This window comes from Pelophylax lessonae (assembly GCF_965119305.1).
Source record: "Pelophylax lessonae genome assembly, chromosome: 3".
NCBI lineage: Eukaryota > Metazoa > Chordata > Amphibia > Anura > Ranidae > Pelophylax > Pelophylax lessonae.
The window spans coordinates 14,897,753-14,918,254 of NC_138770.1; the positions used below are offsets into that span (position 1 = coordinate 14,897,753).

A 20,502-nucleotide genomic window follows, 5' to 3' on the forward strand; every position below is an offset into this window, starting at 1 on the left:
CCCGCTTCACAGTGACAGACCAAACTCCCCGTTTAACGCACCGCAAACATCCGCAAACAGACCACAACCGACCAAAATGGGACAGGAACTGGGCTTTAAGGGTTAGGGTTAGGTTTAGTGTTAGGGGATAGGGTTAGGGTTATGATGAGATACTTAGGGTTAGAGTTAGTAACCCTACCCCTACGCCTCTAACCCTAACCCTCTAACCCTAAGCACTAAAAATAACCCTAACCCTAACCCCAATTCTAATTTTTTTTCTGGTTCTGGACATGCTACCGAGCTGAAACTTCACAGGTACACTTTTTAGACCCCCCAGACACCAAATCACACAAAAAAAGTTCTTAAAATTGTCATTTTTGATTTTTAGTGATTTTTTTTGTATTTAGTGGCCATCACTCACCTGTGCTGATGTCTGGAGAAGATTCCTCCGCTTTAACTTTGTCCATCATCCCAACCTCTTCCCTGAACTGCTGATCACCCCTCACATACGTCTCTTCTTCCTCTTTAACCTCATCTTTTATATCTATCAGATTTTCATTCTAAACAAACAAAATAGCAGGGAATGGTTTCTTTAAAATGTGAGCACAAATAACCTTATACCTAAAAGTGGAATATATTTTCATACAGTCAGATCACTTTTATGATCTCAATATCCATCTTCACCTACCTGATGATGGTGAGGGATGGTGTGACCTTCCTGTGTGGAATCCCGGGAATACAGAGGACGGGGACATCTCTCTGGTGGGTTCCCATTACTGGATCCATCTGTAGGAAACACACACACTGACTGAATACATTGTTTCTATGTGTTTATCAGATGATGGGGGATCTAGGTGGAGCCTCCGTACTGCTCTCTCCTTTACAATAAAGTCTCCTCTTACCCGGTGATGTGAGGGGTGGCTGATTGTCCATCATGACGTCCTTGTAGAGATCCTTGTGTCCTTCTAAATACTCCCACTCCTCCATGGAGAAATAGACAGTGACATCCTGACACCTTATAGGAACCTGACACACACAATGATACAGTCACCATCCAGACACATCCCTTGTCTGTTACTGGATAATGTCCCAGAATTCCCAGCACCGCTCACCTCTCCTGTCAGCAACTCCATCATCTTCCTGGTGACTTCCAGAATCTTCTGCATGTTGTGTCTTTCAGGTTTTAGGGAGTTACATGGAGGCACTGTGATGGTCATATGATCACCTGACTTCAGAAGAGGAAATCTCTGTATTGAGGAACATAGTTACATAGTTAGTGAGGTTGAAAAAAGACACCAGTCCATCCAATGATGAACCATACATTGTATACCCCTGTATGTTGTGGTCTTTAAGGTGCCCATCTAATAGTTTTTTGAAACTACCGATGCTCCCTGCTGATACCACTGTTTGCGGAAGAGAATTCCACATCCTTACTGCTCTCACAGTGAAGAACCCCCTGCGTATTTTAAGGTTAAAACGCCTTTCCTCTAGTTTTAGTGAGTGGCCACGTGTCTTATTGTATTCCCATTCTCTGAATAGGTTTTTCCATATGCTAGGGTTGCCAGTACAGTATTTGTACACTGATATCATATCCCTCCTCAATCATCTCTTCTCCAGAGAGAATAGGTTCAGTGCTTGTAGTCTTTCCTCATAGCTGATGTCCTCCATTCCCCTAATTATTTTTGTTGCCCTTCTCTGGACTCTCTCCAGTTCTAGCACATCCTTCCTGAGGACCGGTGCCCAGATAGGAATATCATGTTAGAATCCCAGAATCCTCCTCACCTCTCTGGTCAGGTCTATGTTTTATTAATAGAGATAAGAGTGATGTCATGTGACCTCCCAGAATCCTCACCTCTCCGGTCAGCAGGTAGATGATCTCCAGGGTGAGGTTTAGTATCTTCTCAGTCATGTGACTCCGGTCCTCCTCCATCCTCATTGGTGCCATCATCTATGAAGGTTTCCCTGTAGACGGATAATATTGATAACAGAGAATTATCTGGATTTTTATTGGTTGTACAATAATAGGATGAGGATATCAGGAGGTAATATGAAGGTCGGTATTTATTTAAGCACTATGGTCTCAGTGAGAAAATATTTAATCTGGACAGTTTAGTGTTTTCTATGATTCTTGGGGTCCGGGATTCTCGTAAAATTTGGCCACCTGGATCACAAATTCAATTTTTTATGTTGGGTATGAGATGAGAATCAGGATAAAGGTCAGGGCAAGCAACAGACGAGCTCATCCAAGAGATGAAGCCGGGGTCACTACACAGAAAATCAATCCAAGGAAACAACAGGCAGGGTGAGGAATAGCAAGAAGGAGCTCAGAGACAAATGAGAATATTGCTCAGCCAATAGGAGATTATCTCAGCATGACTTACATAATGAAGGAGATGAGGGGGAGGGGAGGAAGTCACTTAAGATGACCATAGATACATGGAAATTCAGCTGGTTCAGCAGGGATCGGTCACATTTCCATCCATGTGTGGTCACTGCCGGATAAAAGTCACTCGATCAGCGGCTGCAGCCAATAGCTTCATCACTGATCTGTGTATTCTGAGAGCGGAGGAGCGCCCCCCATTGTCAGAATACAATCGTGCAGCGGGGAGGACTCTCCCATCCCCCTCCAATGTGTGGATGGAAAATAAGTGTAGCTTTTTTTACTCATCCTGCTGGCTGAATGATAAAACTGAACCATGTATGGCCGGATATGGAAGCAAGATATATTATTCATCAACTGATCCCCCTGAAGGGGTTAATTTAGGTTTCCACACTATATATGTGTGTATCATCATCTGCTGGAGATAAAAGACGTCACAGTGACTATGGAGGAAGATGACGGACATGACAGGGGGGGGGGTTAATGGGTGTAAATAGAAAATAAGATCTTATTACCTCCTCTGTTGCCACTTCAAGCAACGTCTTCTCTCTCCGTCCTCCCAACTCACCTCTCACCCGGAACTTCCTTTCTGTAACTGACATCACTTCCTGTCTGTACCTGACATCACTTCCTGTCTGTACCTGACATCACTTCCTGTCTGTATTCCATAGAGACTTCCTGTCTGGGTAGAAGTGAGATTACCACCTTGTGGAGCTCAAAGGAACTGCAGCTCTGAGAAATGTCTGGTAGTGTGAGCACGGCCTTGTGCTTTGTGTGTATGTACTGTATATCCTTATAGATGGGTCATCTCCACTATCACCAAGGGGGATAGAAATATATTACTGCTTGGGGGAGACATTTTGGCATCTTTGATTTTGCAGAGAAATTGATTGCAGATTTAGTCATGTAGAACATCTGCTATATGGATACAAAGAACCCCAGCCGAGAGTAAAGGGTGGAAATGGCTCCTGATCCCCAGATTTGGGCAATTATGTCACCAATATAAATGGAAAAAAACAGCGCTATGTGTAACAACTCAAATACCTACAAAAATAACTTCTACCGGACTGCTGCTGTAACAAAGGTAAGTTTTCCCTTTATCAACTAGAAGAGCATTATGTGTCACAGCGCTGTCCTATTGTGTGTGCACACAAATGATCACAAATACACTAAAATATGTGGATACATTTATATATAAAGTGCTAGGGGCTCAAAATAATATTCTCTGCAGATCTACTGCTTCCACTTTACACCTACTTCTTTATTATTATGTAGTGATGTGATAATTTCCTTGCCCATCTTTCAAGTGTGTATTCCTGTTATGCAGTGTTTGTTTTTGCCCTTTGTCAATATGGCTACTGTGCTCTCTTTCTCTCTCTGCAAGAAGGATGAGGTCATCAAAAAGGGCAGAGCAAGGATTGCTGGGTAAGACTGAGAGAAAAGAGAGACATGAGGAGACACAGACATTTTCCTGCTGGAGAACAGACTGTAAGTGCTGCAACATCCCCTCACAGAGACACTGTTGATGATTTCATGTTCCTGAGGAAAATATCTTATGTTGTATGGTTCACTGAATGTTATTTCTTCAATACATGGACATTTAAACACTCTGCTGTGTGGATTATTGTCTATATGGATATGTTTTCTCAATTGGGATTTCACTTGCTAATCACAAGCCCTGATTGAGTGGAGGCACTGGCGCTTACTATAAATCCTGTCCTGATCACACAGATTATATACTCTGCTCCTAAATACTACACAGGTGGCGTCATCATACCCCACTAGCCGCCAAGAGTGATCAAAATAGGGCTACATTTGGAGGCACTGCTGAGATACAAATCTTGGATCAGGACATTAAGGAACGACCATGTCATTGTTATCTACAGAAGCTGTGAGGCAGTGGGCCCTGGAAGAGGGACTGTCACCTAAAAGGACATTTGCTATTTCATATGTACCTATCTGTGTGAGCGTCCACAAACTGCAGGAGGCGCTAAAAGCAAATGAAACCTTGCGGTATGCCGCTCCGGTGGATAAAAGAGAGGAAGATGAGAGTTATGAACTGTATACCCATTATCTCTGTCTCAGTGAGGGGGATTTAAATCCAGTTAAAGGGCCCTTTTGTATATATCCGAAAGAGGCTGAAGAAATTGGTTGTGCTGTAGTATTTCCAGTAAGTTCACCTCCAGTAAGGCGGAAGTTACCAGCCCTGCCTGATAAGTGTGAACCATTGAATACAACTGCTTCATCAGGAGAAACTGTAATGTTGTCTGCTGCGGCTGTTAAGCAGGAAACAGATATTGAGCATCTGCTGCTAAAAGTCACTGAAGTCATTGCCCAGAATTTACATGCTGATTCTTATCGCAAATTAAAGGCTTTTTCAGGAGTGCTACCTGTCCCCACTGGTGAAGAAAGCTTTGAGGTGTGGAGAGATTTTGCACAGCAAGTGATAGAGGAATGGACCTGCTCAGAGGAAAAGAAAAAACAGCGCATCATGGAAAGTTTAAGACCACCAGCATCCATTATCATCAGAGCTTACAAGGAGACTCATGTGAGTACCAGTGCTCAAGAATATATTGATATTTTGACAGATGCTTATGGACTGCACCGTGACCCGGATCAGATGCTTGCTGACTTTAAACAGACAAAGCATAAAGAGGGAGAGGATGTTTCTGTGTTTGTGAGGAGGCTAGAAGTACTACTGGGGAGATTGCTCACTGACAAGGTCATCTCTCCTACAGATGTGGACAGATTAAGGACTGCTCAAATAATAAAGGGGCTCCTGCCACACCACCCAATATCACCAGTTCTAAGAGTTGTTTTGAGGGAGAGGAACTTTACTTTCACTGAAACTATGACTGAAGTAAAGAGACAGGAGTCTGATATTCTTTTTAGTACCTCTTCCAAGAGCAAAGTTAAACAGAATTCTGGGGTGGAGCCCACAAATGAGACTGTTGCTAAGAACAAAGAAGTGGGTAGACTCCCACAGCCTAGAGCTCTATCTGCTGATAAAACCTCCAGTGATAAGCCTCTCTTCCACATTAAATGTTTCCACTGTGGACAGGAAGGCCACACAGTTCCTCAGTGTCCACTGCTTGCTGACAGTTCTGAAATTCACAGTAAAGCTGGACATATGTACCAAAGAAAACATGGAAGATCAAGAAAACAAACGTTTACCAAGCTACCTGGGGTAGGCCACAGATGTACTTTCAATTTATTTGTTAATGATATACCCACTACTGCTCTGTTTGATACTGGTTCTCAGCTGACGATCATATACAGGCCCTTCTATCAGCAACACTTAAACCACCTCCCTTTGCAACCTGTGGACACTTTGCCTGTTTATGGTGTGGGAGAAAATCCTGTTTTTATGGATGGTTGCCTAGAAGTTGAGCTTCGCATTCCTGGTGGAAACCATTAGCTCCTACACTGCCAAAGTCAAGGAGAAAGAAACCAAATTAGACTTTCACATGAATGATGTTGATAGTCCTGCAGAGCACCAACAAGCACTAGGAGAGCAGCTAATGGAATATAATGATGTTTTCCCTACCGATGACATGGATGTTGGGTGTGCAAAAAGTATTCAGCACAGTATTCGCCTAACAGATAGCACCCCATTTAGAGAAAGATCCAGGCGCATACCTCTTAAAGATCTGGATGATGTTCGAGAGTGCTTGCACAAAATGAAAGATGAGAACATCATTGCTGAGTCTAAAAGCCCGTATGCATCCCCAATAGTGGTAGTCAGAAAGAAAAATGGTGGAGTGCGAATATGTGTTGACTACAGGACTCTAAATCGGCGAACAGTCCCAGATCAATACACGCTACCTCGCATTGAGGAAGCTCTTGATCCCCTGCAAGGCAGTAAATGGTTTACAGTAATGGACTTAAGATCTGGTTATTACCAGGTCCCAATGAGTGAGGAAGATCAAGAAAAGACGGCTTTTATTTGCCCCTTGGGGTTTTTTCAAGTTTGTTCGCATGCCTCAGGGCATTAGTGGTGCACCTGCAACCTTTCAACTTTTGATGGATCAGACCCTGGGAGACCTTTGTCCCACTCAATGTATCGTCTACCTTGATGACATAATTGTTTTTGGCTCCACTCTGGAGGAGCATGACCAGAGACTGTTTAAAGTGCTAAATCGTTTGAGGAAGGAAGGTCTGAAACTTTCACTGGACAAATTTAAGTTTGCTCGTTCTTCAGTAAACTTTGTGGGTCACATCGTATCTGCAGAAGAGGTAGCATCTGATCCTGCTAAGGTGGAGGCTGTAGTTACCTGGCCCCGTCCCACAAATCTAACAGAACTGAGGTCCTTCTTGGGATTTTGTGGCTATTATCGTCGATTCATTAGAGGCTATTCCAAGACTGCTCGGCCTCTTAATGACTTGCTCAAAGAGACCCCTGGCATGGACACAAACTGCAAAACTCCTTTCAGTAAGAGATGGACTTCTGCTTGTGAGGAAGCTTTTCTACAGCTTAAGAAAAGTCTTACAGAAGCACCAGTGTTGGCTTATGCAGACCCACAAAAGCCATACATTCTGCATGTGGATGCCAGCTATGATGGATTGGGAGGATTCTTACATCAACAGTACCCAGGAGGACTAAGGCCTGTTGCTTATATCAGCCGCAGTCTAAGCCCAGCAGAAAAGAATTATCCTGTTCATAAACTGGAATTTCTTGCCCTGAAGTGGGCTATTGTTGAAAAGCTGCATGATTACTTGTATGGAACTCAGTTTGAGGTGAGAACCGACAACAACCCCCTCACTTATGTTTTGACTACAGCTAAGCTAGATGCCACTGGTCATAGGTGGCTTGCTGCCTTGTCTAATTATCAGTTCACTCTCAAGTACAAGCCGGGTCCCAAGTATATTGGGGCTGATGCTCTTTCTAGGCACCCTGGATTACCCATGAACTTGGAAGAAAGTGACTGGGAGGAAGTACCTGGGCCTATTGTGGTTGCCTATTGTGCTACAGTTGCTGTACAAGGAGACAATATTGTTTTCTCTGACCTAAGAGCTATTGATTCCCTGGGAACTGGTGAAGAGTGTATTCCAAACATGTATTGCTGCCCCACTGCTTTAGGGATGCCAAAAAACATCCAGCTGCAAAAGAAAGATATGATCCTTCTACAAAAAAGAGATCCAATAATCAGACATGTTAGAGAGTCTGTTTTCCACAAAGATCCTAACTACATGAGAAAATACCTACCTGAGCAGAGTACCTACTATCTTAAGGAATGGGATAAGCTCAAAATAATTGATGGACTTTTATACAGGGTACATTTGTTTCATGATCATCTTGGAAGGAGACAGCTAGTGCTCCCTCAAGTCTATAGAATCTCTGTTTTGAGAAGTTTGCATGATCAACATGGGCATCTAGGAGTTGAAAAAACCTATGGATTAATCCAAGACCGATTCTTTTGGCCACGGATGAGGGAAGCTGTTGTGGACTATTGCCGCCGTTGTGTGAGATGTCTGCAACGGAAAACTCTGCCTACTCGAGCTGCTCCTATGGAACACTTGAAAAGTTCTGGTCCCATGGATTTAGTGTGCATGGACTTTTTGTGTATTGACAATGACAGCAGTGGTGTGGGAAATATTTTGATTGTGACTGATCACTATACTCGCTATGCTCAAGCCTATCCCACCAAAGATCAGAAAGCAGTAACTGTAGCCAAAGTGCTGTGGGAGAAGATTTTTGTTCACTATGGATTGCCAAATGGACTTCACTCTGACCAGGGGCGGGACTTTGAAAGTCGCCTAATTAAAGAGCTGTTAACATTGCTTAACATCAACAAGAGCCGCACCACCCCTTATCATCCAGAGGGTGATGCTCTCCCTGAACGTTTCAATCATACCTTGTTGAACATGTTGGGTACCCTCCCTAATGGTGCTAAGCAGACCTGGAGCCGACATGTTGGAGCTATGGTACATGCCTACAATTGCACCAGACATGAATCCACTGGCTTTTCTCCTTATTTTCTCATGTTTGGGAGAGAAGCCCGTCTCCCTATTGACATTCAGTTGGGCGTGTCTACTGATGGAGTGGAACAGAGGAATCACTATCAGTATGTGGCACGACTTAAACAGAGTTTGAAAGAGGCCTATCAGATGGCTGAGGAAAATGCTTGGAAATTAAATGCTGCCAATAAAAGGCGTTTTGATTCCAAAGTTCGTTACAAAGACTTACAACCTGGTGATAAAGTGTTTCTCCGCAATTTGGGACCCTCAGCCAAACATAAGTTAGCTGATCGCTGGAGAAATGAGTTGTTTGAAGTTGTAGAAAAACTGCCTAGTATTCCAGTAAACAGGCTTCAAGGACCTGAGGGTCGGATCAAAGCCTGGCATAGGAATCATTTGCTTCCAGTACCACAAGTTGCTACTGTTGATGAGGAGCCACAATCTGACATTGCTACAGATTCTAATGATGTGCCTTGTGCCAACAGTGGAGACCAGAGTGATGACAGTGACTGGTTTACACCTCCACCAGAGTCTCCTGTACAGGTTCCTTCACCTAGTACTGATGGGGGCCTCCCTCAGAGGGGAGGTTTGAACCCAGCTACTCCGGCTTTTGAACCAACAGTCCAAAATGTTGTGCCTACAGTTCCAGGCATGGTTGGAGCACCAAGTTTCCCCACTAATGCTGTCCCAGGCTGGATTTATGCCTGAGGGGTTGAGGAGAGGAGATCGTGTTCGACGTCCTCCACCGGTGTTTACCTATGACACATTGGGAAGACCCTGCTATGCTGTATAGAACTATGTACAACCTCATGTTCTGACGGACATGATTGCAGCTCATTCTAGACTGGTTAGCATGATGCCTATTTGTTACTAACCATACTTTCTTTGCAGCTAAGCTATGTAATAGATTGCTTCTGGAGAAGTGGTCTGCAGAAGGCGACAACGATGTTAATTTTTTTTATTTTATGTGTATATCCTTGCCGGGTTGGAGGGATTTTTAGCAGGAGGAGAATGTAGTGATGCGATAATTTCTTTGCCCATCTTTCAAGTGTGTATTCCTGTTATGCAGTGTTTGTTTTGCCCTTTGTCAATATGGCTGCTGTGTTTTCTTTCTCTCTCTGCAAGAAGGATGAGGTCATCAAAAAGGGCAGAGCAAGGATTTCTGGGTAAGACTGGGGAAAAGAGAGACATGAGGAGTCACAGACATTTTCCTGCTGGAGAACAGACTGTAAGTGCTGTAACATCCCCTCACTGAGACACACAGAGACACTACTAATGATTTCATGTTCCTGAGGAGAATATCTTATGTTGTATGGTTCACTGAATGTTATTTCTTCAATACATGGACATTTAAACACTCTGCTGTGTGGATTACTGTCTATATGGATATGTTTTCTCAATTGGGATTTCACTTGCTAATCACAAGCCCTGATTGAGTGGAGGCACTGGCGCTTACTATAAATCCTGTCCTGATCACACAGATTATATACTCTGCTCCTAAATACTACACAGGTGGCGTCATCATACCCCAGTAGCCGCCAAGAGTGATCAAAATAGCGCTACATCTGTAATACACAGAATTATTTATTGGTTGATGTTTTGAGCACCGAACACTTTATTGTCACTGTTTTTATGAATATAAATTTTAAACACTTTGGATGAACACAGATAACACCATTAGCATCTTTATGAAATATACTGTATATGCACCTTTGCACTTTATAGTTATAGATCCATTTTTAAGAAATAAGGAGTTTTAAGATTGATTGATTCATTGGAGAACCATATTAATATATATAATTTTTAAGGAGACACTATACAAGATTTACTCAGCACTATCACATTATATATTTATTTATTTATTTAATATTGATTCATATACACAATGATTATGATACACACATTTTTTTTAATTCACGTTTAAACTTTCCCTGAAGCGTGGTACTTCACCCCCATTCATACCAAGGTGAACTTCCTGATTAGAGCATTTCACGCACTCTGAACATGAATGGGGATGCTAACCTGTGTGTATTCTCTGATGGCTAAGAAGGCTTCTTTTCCGATTAAAGCATTTTCCGCACCCTGAACATGAAAAAGGACGCTCACCTGTGTGTATTCTCTGATGGTTAAGAAGGTTTCCTTTATGATTAAAACATTTCCCACACTCTGAACATGAATAGGGAAGCTCCCCCGTGTGTATTTTCTGATGGCTAAGAAGGTTACCTTTACGGTTAAAACATTTCCCGCACTCTGAACATGAATATGGACGCTCACCTGTGTGTATTCTCTGATGGCTAAGAAGATTCACTTTCTGAGTGAAACATTTCCCGCACTTGGAACATGAATAGGGACGCTCACCTGTGTGTAATCTTTGATGGCTTAGAAGGTTTCCTTTCTGAGTAAAACATTTACCGCACTCGGAACATGAATAGGGAAGCTCATCTGTGTGTATGCTCTGATGGCTAAGAAGGCTTCCTTTCTGAGTAAAACATTTCCCACACTCGGAACATGAATAAGGACGCTCACCTGTGTGTAATCTCTGATGGCTAAGAAGGCTTTGTTTCTGAGTAAAACATTTCCCGCACTCGGAACATGAATAGGGACGTTTACCAGTGTGTATGCTCTGATGGCTAAGAAGGCTTACTTTATGATTAAAACATTTCCCACACTCTGAACATGAATAGGGAAGCTCACTTGTGTGTATTCTCTGATGGCTAAGAAGGCTTATTTTCTGAATAAAACATTTTCCGCACTCTGAACATGAATAGGGACGCTCCCCTGTGTGAGTTCTCTGGTGCTGAAGAAAGTGTCCTTTTTTACTAAAACATTTCCCGCACTCTGAACATGAATAGGGAACGTCACCTGTATGTATTCTCTGATGGTTAAGAAGGCTTTCTTTCTGTTTAAAACATTTCCCGCACTCTGAACATGACAATGAATTCTCTCCTGTATGAACCCCTTTATGGTATAAAGAAGATTCCCTGAGATGAGATGGTTTCCCGCACCCGTCAGCACTGTCAGATATTAGAGGACTATGTGAAGTATCAGGAGATTCCAATGATCTCCTCCAATGGTGAGGTCTGTCATGTATATTATGAGGAACAGGATTTACTTCTGGAGAAGATGCCATGTCATTATCTTCTGTAGTCACATCTTCCTCCGATGTCCTTCTATTCCCACCACAGAGTCCGTCTGTCAGAAGACAAGAAAAATTACCAAGAGTTTTCCATACTCATATACACTGCTCAACACTTTATAATCAGAGTATAGCATCAAGTCAGGGAAACTCCTGGGATATTCATCTGGTCAGTCAAGTAGCAGAGGGGGTTGTTAATCAGTTTCAGCTGGACGGGGCCATAGAAGGTCCTTAACCCATCAGCAGGACCGGTATCTGCTCCTTTGTACAAGGAGGAACAGGATGAGTGCTGCCAGAGCCCTACAAAATGACCTCCAGCAGGACACTGGTGTGAATGTCTCTGACCAAACAATCAGAAACAGACTTCATGAGGGTGGCCTGAGGGCCCGACGTCCTCTAGTGGGCTCTGTGCTCACTGCCCGGCACTGTGGAGCTTGATTGGCATTTGCCATTGAACACCAGAATTGGCAGCTCCACCACTGGCACCCTGTGCTTTTCACAGATGAGAGCAGGTTCACCCTGAGCACATGTGACAGACGTGAAAGGGTCTGGAGAAGCCGTGGAGAACATTATGCTGCCTGTAACATCGTTCAGCATGACCGGTTGGGCGGTGGGTCCGTGATGGTCTGGGGAGGCGTATCCATGGAGGGAAGCACAGACCTCTACAGGCTAGACAATGGCACCCTGACTGCAATTAGGTATTGGGATGAAATCCTTGGACCCATTGTCTGACCCTATGCTGGTGCAGTGGGTCCTGGGTTCCTCCTGGTGCACAACAATGCCCAGCCTCATGTGGTGAGAGTATGCAGCCAATTCCTGGAGGATGAAGGAATTGATACCATTGAATGGCCCCAAAACTTGCCTGACCTGAATCCAATAGAACATCTCTGGGATGTTATTTTTCAGTCCATCCGATGGCGCCAGGTTACACCTCTGTCTGTTCAGGAGCTCAGTGATGCCCTGGTCCAGATCTGGGAGGAAATACCCCAGGACATCATCCGTCGTCTCATTAGGAGCATGTCCCGACGTTGTCAGGCATGCATACAAGCACGTGGGGGCCATACATACTACTGAGGGCCATTCTGAGGTCCTGCAATGACATTTCACCAAAATGGACTCGCCTGCTGCATCATTTTTTCACTTTGATTTTCGTCTTTGAATTCAGCTCTCTGTAGGGTGATAATTTTCATTTCCATCAAACGATGTGGCATCCTTTCCTTCCTAACACATTACCCAGTCCATACCAGTATAGATCCTAACACATTACCCATTCCATACCAGTATAGATATCCAGCATGATATTTTTCCCCATTGAGATCTGATGTGTTTTCAAAGTGTTCCTTTCATTCTTTGGAGCAGTGTATGTTGGTCGAGCATTTCAAAGTTTAGAAGAGATCTGACATGGATCAATGATACAACCTTACCCAACCAAACATCACTAAGTAATAATTCTATTGAAATGATGACAATGTTATGGTTTGGAACATGACGTTATATTGAGGAATGGAGATGGACCTTTTATGTGGTGTACAGTAGGCATAGACCGATATATCGGTATCAGCCCCGGAACTGGCCGATATTGCCGATATTTTTGTGACGTCATTCTGCCTTCTTAGGCCGCCTCCCTCGCCTTGGACAGCCTTATCTGGAGTCAGGACAAGTCTCAAGGTAGTGTATCACAGCCATACACCCACCTGCAGCAGCCCGGTGCCAGCCAGCCACCCATATCCATAGGCCCTGTACCAGCAAGTAAGCAAGCCACAGGCCCTGTACCAGTCAGCCAGCCACCCACAGGTCCTATACCAGCCAGCCACCCACAGGCCATGTACCAGCCAACCACAGGCACTGTACCAGCCAGCCACCCACAGGCCCTGTACCAGCCAGCCACCCACAGCCCCTGTGCCAGCCATCCACCCACCACAGGGTGCCAGCCAGCCATCCACCCAACACCGGGTGCCAGACAGCCAGCCACCCAACACAGGGTGCCAGACAGCCAACCACCCACAGATAGGGTGCCAGACAGACAGCCACCCACAGGCCCTGTACCAGCCAGCCACCCAACCACAGCCCCTGTGTCAGCCACCCACCTACCCACCACAAGGTGCCAGCCAGCCAGCCACCCACCACAGGGTGCCAGCATTCCAGCCATTAATCACTGAACAAAAATTAACATGTTCAGTACCAGATTTGTGTAAAAAATTGTCTTAATTTTTCTAAACTTTAAATGTACAAAATATCGGCCCATATCGTCCGATACCGATACCTTGTGAAAATATCGGTATCGGCCCTGAAAAAACCATATCGGTCTATCCCTAGTGTACAGTATCTTCTCATCATTTGTTGGGCACATAATGTTATATTAAGGAATGAAGAAGGACCTTTCATATGGTGTACAGTATTTTCACCTCATTTGTTTGGGATAGGACGTTATATTGAGGAATGGATATGTGGCAAAGCAATAAAATAAAAAAAAAATAGGTATTTTTCAGGAGTCATATGTCAGTCGAGCATTTCAAAGTGTAAAAGAGATCTGTGGTGGAACTGGGTGCAATCACAACACCAAACTATGACAACTAACCAGACCAATGATACCACCCAACCAAACATCACTAAGTAAGCTTTAACCCATTCTTCCATAATTACCTGAGCTGATATCTGGAGAAGTTTCTTCCTCTTTAACTGCGTCCATTATCCCAACCTCCTCTGTAAAATGCTGATCACCCCTCACATACGTCTTTTCCTTTATTACCTCAATTTGTACATTTATCAGATCTTCATCCTAAACCAACAAAATGGCAGAAATATTAAATACAAAAAATAATAATAATAGAAGAATGATATCTCTTAGGGCTTGGGATCACTCTCCTACATTCTCATTCCCATCTACCTGATGATGGTGGGGGATGGGGTGATATTCCTGTGTGGAATCCCGGGAATACAGAGGACTGGGACATCTCTCTGGTAGGTTTCTGTAACTGGATGACTCCACCATGGTGTCCTGGTACTGCTTTCTGTGACCATTTGGAAACTCTGCCTCCTCCATTACAAAATCCTCATCATCCTCCTCTTTTATCTCTTCTTTAATGTTGACCTGTGTGGAATCCCGGGAATACAGAGGACAGGGACATCTCTCTGGTGGGTTCCCATTACTGGATCCATCTGTAGGAAACACACACACTGACTGAATACATTGTTTCTATGTGTTTATCAGATGATGGGGGATCTAGGTGGATCCTCCGTACTGCTCTCTCCTTTACAATAAAGTCTCTTCTTACCCGGTGATGTGAGGGGCGGCTGATTCTCCATCATGACGTCTTTGTAGAAGTGGATCTACAGATCCTCAAACATCAATCCATATACCCAAACAGTTTTTGTATTTAGTGGCCATCACTCACCTGTGCTGATGTCTGGAGAACATTCCTCCTCTTTAACTTTGTCCATCATCCCAACCTCTTCCCTGAACTGCTGATCACCCCTCACATACGTCTCTTCTTCCTCTTTAACCTCATCTTTTATATCTATCAGATTTTCATTCTAAACAAACAAAATAGCAGGGAATGGTTTCTTTAAAATGTGAGCACAAAAAACCTTATACCTAAAAGTGGAATATATTTTCATACAGTCAGATCACTTTTACGATCTCGACTTCCATCTTCACCTACCTGATGATGGTGAGGGATGGTGTGATCTTCCTGTGTGGAATCCCCGGAATACAGAGGACGGGGACATCTATCTGGTGGGTTCCCATTACTGGATCCATCTGTAGGAAACACACACACTGACTGAATACATTGTTTCTATGTGTTTATCAGATGATGGGGGATCTAGGTGGAGCCTCCGTACTGCTCTCTCCTTTACAATAAAGTCTCCTCTTACCCGGTGATGTGAGGGGTGGCTGATTCTCCATCATGAAGTCCTTGTAGAGATCCTTGTGTCCTTCTAAGAATCTCCTGAGAATCCTCCGCACCTCTCTGGTCAGGTCTGTGTTTTACTAATAGAAATAAGAGTGATGTCATTTGACCTCGCAAAATCCTCCTCACCTCTCCGATCAGGTCTGTGCTTTATTAATAGCGATAAGAGCGATATCATGAGAGACACGAGAGAAAGCAAAGTGGCAGCATTGGGTCTGGGTGAAGAGTGGGGGACAGAAGCGTCAAATATGGGGTGTGAAGAGTGGAGATCTGAAATGTTGAATAAGGGAATGAGGAGTGGGGGACAACAGTGTCAGTGGGGGTTGTGGAATATAGGTGAGCAGTGTGGGAAAGAGGGTGAGGAGAGGGAAACAACAGTGTTGGATTAGGAATGAGAAGTAGGGAACTGGGGTGATAGATGGGGGGTGAGGAATGGTGGAAAGCGGTGTTAAATGGGGGGTGAGGAGCAGGGGACAGTGGTGTTAGATGGGGGTGAGGAATGGTGGAAAGCGGTGTTAGATGGGGGGTGAGGAGTGGGGGACAGTGGTGTTAGATGGGGGGGGGGTGAGGAATGGTGAACAGCAGTGTTAGATGGGGTGAGGAATGGGGGACAGTGGTGTTAGATTGGGGGTGAGGAGTGGGGGCCCAGTTGGTGTTGGGGCAGAGGACGGGATTAATGTTAATAGTGACAAGGGAGGAAAGCTGCTGAATATTTTCATGGGTGAGTGTCGGGGTCACCCCGTGCTCTGCCTCTTCCCCAGATAGAATATGAGTACCTCAGCTCTGCCTGGTGAGGGCGCTACAGGAGAGCTGGAGGAAGTTTTGCTGCTCATCCTACTTATGTTATTTCACTGGGGGACTGCAATGTGATTCTCAGTGTTATGCATTCCTCTGTTTCTGTTCCCCCGGCATAAAAACTGAAGGAGAACATTTTATTCATGTAATTAAAGATTATATATAGAAAATATCTAATTACCTCCTCTACTGCCACTTCCAGCTACGTCTCTTCTCTACTTTCTCCCGACTCGCCTCTGGAATTCCTTTTTATATCTGACATCACTTCCTCTGTGGACCTACATCACTTCCTGTCAGTATCTTACATTACTTCCTGTCTTTACCTCATCACTTCCTGTCTGTGCGTTCCATCTGAGAGAAGTCAGGTCACCACCTTGTGGACCATATTGTAAGGTGACCAGATTTTTTTAAATGAAATCCGGGGACATTTTTTTTTTTTGGCAAATGGTAAACTATTTTATGAGCATATTTCCTTGAAATGATCTATGTGGTGTATGTGGTATGTGTTTATGGAATGATTGTATGATATATACGTTATTTCTAACATTTCGTCCATGAGATATAAAAAAAAAAAAAAAAAAAAAAGATAAAGATACTTTTTAGAATTTTTTGGGATAGAACTACCAAATGTTAGGAGGATAAGATACAGGAAAAACTTGGAGGGGGGAATGGGGCAGGTAAATTAAAATCCAATCCGGGCAGGAGTGATGGTGTCACCCTCTCTGCAAAAGGTAAGAAATACTGCAGAGCTGCAAAGTGCAAATAGTGGTAAAACACCCGATATATAATCATAATAAAATGTAAAATATGCACATTAATTGTACTATTTATTGTGATTATATATGGGGGGGTCACCACTATTTGCACATTACAGCTCTGATATATTTCTTACTCTCTGCAGAGAGGGTGACACCATCACTACTATATTGTAATACATTGGTTGATTTGCACAGGATATTCATTTATAGGTTTTACCATTATAAGTCCATTTGTAGAATTTTATAGATGAAGTGTAGGGCAGTGCTGCATTTTTTGTTTTTTATTGTTGCACGTTAGATGAGGGAACCGGCTAACAAGATTCTCTTATTGCTTTTTAGATTTTTTTAGATGCATAGTAGTTGTTTTACTTGATTTGTTATGTCCCCTGTGGACAGGTAACAAGTGGCCCTGCATATTGGTAGTCAGTGTGCCCCTGTATGCTGGCGGTCAGTGTGCCCCCTGTATGCTGGAGGTCAGTGTTCCCCCTGTATGCTGGTGGTCAGTGTGCCCCCTATATGCTGGTGGTCAGTGTGCCCCCTGTATGCTGGTGGTCAGTGTGCCCCTGTATGCTGGTGGTCAGTGTGCCCCCTGTATGCTGGTGGTCAGTGTGCCCCCTGTATTCTGGTGGTCAGTGTGCCCCCTGTATGCTGGTGGTCAGTGTGTCCCCTGTATGCTGGAGGTCAGTGTGCCCCCTGTATGCTGGTGGTCAGTGTGCCCCCTGTATGCTGGTGGTCAGTGTGTCCCCTGTATGCTGGAGGTCAGTGTGCCCCCTGTATGCTGGTGGTCAGTGTGCCCCTGTATGCTGGCGGTCAGTGTGCCCATTGTATGCTGGTGCTAAGTGCAGGGTTCAGGAGGATGCCACATGCAGGGTTCAGGAGGATGCCACGTGCAGGGTTCAGGAGGAAGACAGGAGTTCAATTGTACAAGACACAGAGGAGTCAATGGGCCCTTCTGAGGAGTGTGAGGAGTCTCAACCTAGTTGTAGCTCTCAAGGGTTGGAAAGTGAATCTGGATATACACCCGCCAAAGAGACTGACGTATGATACCCTAACGCCCCAAGGAAGATGATCTTTTTCCACCCGCTGACACTATTAGGTTGGCCACTGATTTCTTGTTGGCCTATTGTGAGAGTGACTCAGACCTTTCTAGTAATTTGTATAGTCAGCTGTTCGAAGGTGCATTTATTGACCAGTTGTCAGCTGCTATTAGTTCCACACAAGACTGCTGTTAGTTGTAATTATGTGGTTCTTTATATCTCAATGGAGTCTCCCACTTAGGATTTCCATCATCTTTGGGGACCAAAGACATTCAAGTGGGGGGAGGATGTAGCCAAGTGAAGAAATCGCTATCAGCATAATTAAGGCTGATATACTGTTCCTTTAAGTTTGTTGCTTACTTTGAGGTTCTCCTGAAGAGTGGCGTGTTGGATTGTGAAATATATAGTCCAGTGGAGGATGAAGACTGCGCAAAGTGGCCAGGGTGGAACTATCCTCCCAGGGAGCTGCGGGTTCCGCGGGGGACTATGGGAGAGTCTATAAATAAGGGGCAGAGTCGGATGTTCGCTCTTTTGCCTCGGGGACCGCGTGCGGTGTGGATGTGCCAGAGAATCGATGTGGAGAGCAGAGCGAGTAGAGGCTGTGGCCTAGTGCGGAGACACCTTGGAGAGGTGGCGGATGTCACAGAGGAGTGACTGATCGAGAGTGGAGACACCTTGGAGAGGTGGCGGACATTACAGAGAGGTGATCAGCCTGGTGCGGAGGAGTATCAGAGGATTGGGTGAGATACCTAATTGTAGTGAGCACAGCAGCTCACGGACACAATGAAAGGGCCTGTGAGGCAGCAGAGACACAGAGAGGACTTTAATGTAGTGGAGCGGTTGCCATGGGACACTCCTGATCTTTCATAGTGCTTGGCGAACCAGGAGGCCTCATCTGTACACATACAGTGGTTTATACTGACTTCATTTTGAGACAGAGCCTGAATTACGAATACCCATTTTTCCCTTTGGATTACAAATATCATTCACGGAATGATTAGAGCTCCTACTGCTGGCGAAGATTAGCAAGGCCATGCCCAGGAAGAGACTCATTTAATTCATAGGAAAGGGGGCCCCCTATAGGTGATAGAGTGCACTCTTTCAGGTTATATTTAAGATATAGATTCTCTTGAGATGTATCCATGCAGCTGAGTTAGTCAGATCCAACTGTTTTATCTACAGTTAAAGTGGAGTTCCACCCTAAAATATAACTTCCATCCATCTTCTTCCTGAAAAACAAATGGATAATCACAATTTTTTTTTACTTATCTTGTTTTAGAAGATAGTATACTTACCTTACTTCCTCTTCCTCCCTCGGCAGCCACGACGAGTCGTCACTTCCTGGCTTGCAATGATTCCTGGGAGCTGAACGTCAGTTCCGGTGCAGGCCCCGTCATACCTTGCTAAACAGCTTCTGGGCATGCCCAGAAGCTGTGCAGGGATGACGCTGCAACCCCGGAAGTGACGGCGGGGCCGGTGCAGTGCATCGTGGGACCGAAGAGGATGCAGAAGAGGATCGCGCTGGCTTCAAGCTGCCCACACCTGAGATGGCAGCGCTGGACAATACATTTTCAAGGTAAGTATTTCTTCTTGCAGGTAAGTGCAACCCGGTACAGTTCAGAGGCTATCCTTTGTGGAATGCACTAGCCCTGACTGTCCCGGAGGTATTTTTATGCATTTTTTTTTGGTTTTAGGTGGAACTCCACTTTAATATAGAGTCAACGTCTGATTTGTCACTCTCACACATTTGTAAGAGGAATTGAATCATTATTATATTCATATTCATATACTTCTTCAGTTAGATATTGTTATATCTAGTTGTAGCTGGCATTATTGGTGTATGAGATTCTGAGTCTTGGGCCACTCAGTGATTCTGGGACTTTAAGATTCAGAATCTCACTTTGGTTCTTTACACACATATTTCCTGTTGTGTTGAAACTATATCTGTTCATTTCCTTCTTAAGTCAGTAAACTGATATATTGCTATTCAAGTGTCATTGTTGTTTCTCTGAACTAACATGTCAGAACCCATAGTGTCAAGGGGGTTGGAGGTGCCTCAGGGTCAAGGGAGTGGAGGATATGAACATACTCACCAGCCCCTGTGGGGGCACGCTACATATATATAACCTCTGTTCGCCAGTATCTCCTTCCTCCATTAGCAGAAACACAGGATCTCCATCCTCCCTACTAGCAGAACAGTGATCTGCCTTGTTTACATTGGCAGACAACTGTTCCGGAACAATTGCTGGGTACCGACATGCCCCAGTGTGCACGCCCCAGACCCGGAAATGCAGATGACGGACAGGTACGTGATTTTGCGCAGAACGGCCGCCCCACTGCAGTACAAGTATGTGGGGCATTCAAAGAAAAAAGTCTCCCTGATAAAGGGAGATGCTATGACCTGGTGGATTACATGCGGAACTCCTGAGCCCAGCTGAGGACATTTAGGGCCTTAAGATTGAAGATGTGGTGGATGTCTCCTTTTGGTTTGGGAACTGTGGAGAGAGAAGAACTCCTGGAACTCTTCTGGCCTTAGCTCAGTGAGATA

The 20,502-nt window shown here is 44.4% G+C and overlaps 4 protein-coding genes across 4 annotated transcripts in view; 1 reads left to right on the top strand and 3 right to left on the bottom strand.

The window, feature by feature from the left end:
• Positions 1–20,502, top strand: part of LOC309550227 (uncharacterized protein) — a 1,381,219-nt gene that overhangs the window by 1,154,504 nt on the left and 206,213 nt on the right.
• The window catches only part of LOC309550746 (uncharacterized protein), a 224,815-nt gene that overhangs the window by 123,449 nt on the left and 80,864 nt on the right, over positions 1–20,502 (bottom strand). The gene's annotated exons all lie outside the window — the stretch shown is intronic.
• Positions 647–1,941, bottom strand: LOC309548732 (gastrula zinc finger protein XlCGF66.1-like; the record flags this gene model as incomplete). The annotated part of the gene is made up of 4 exons (XM_082248687.1): positions 1,832–1,941; positions 1,092–1,226; positions 882–1,005; positions 647–765 (listed from the first exon to the last, which is right to left on the bottom strand). Exons 1-4 carry the CDS (start codon positions 1,925–1,927, stop codon positions 647–649), a joined length of 474 nt encoding a protein of 157 aa, XP_082104813.1. The 5' UTR covers positions 1,928–1,941.
• On the bottom strand, positions 10,335–19,873 carry LOC309548733 (uncharacterized protein; the record flags this gene model as incomplete). The annotated part of the gene is made up of 3 exons (XM_082248688.1): positions 10,335–10,921; positions 11,090–11,155; positions 19,855–19,873. 3 exons carry the CDS (start codon positions 19,871–19,873, stop codon positions 10,335–10,337), a joined length of 672 nt encoding a protein of 223 aa, XP_082104814.1.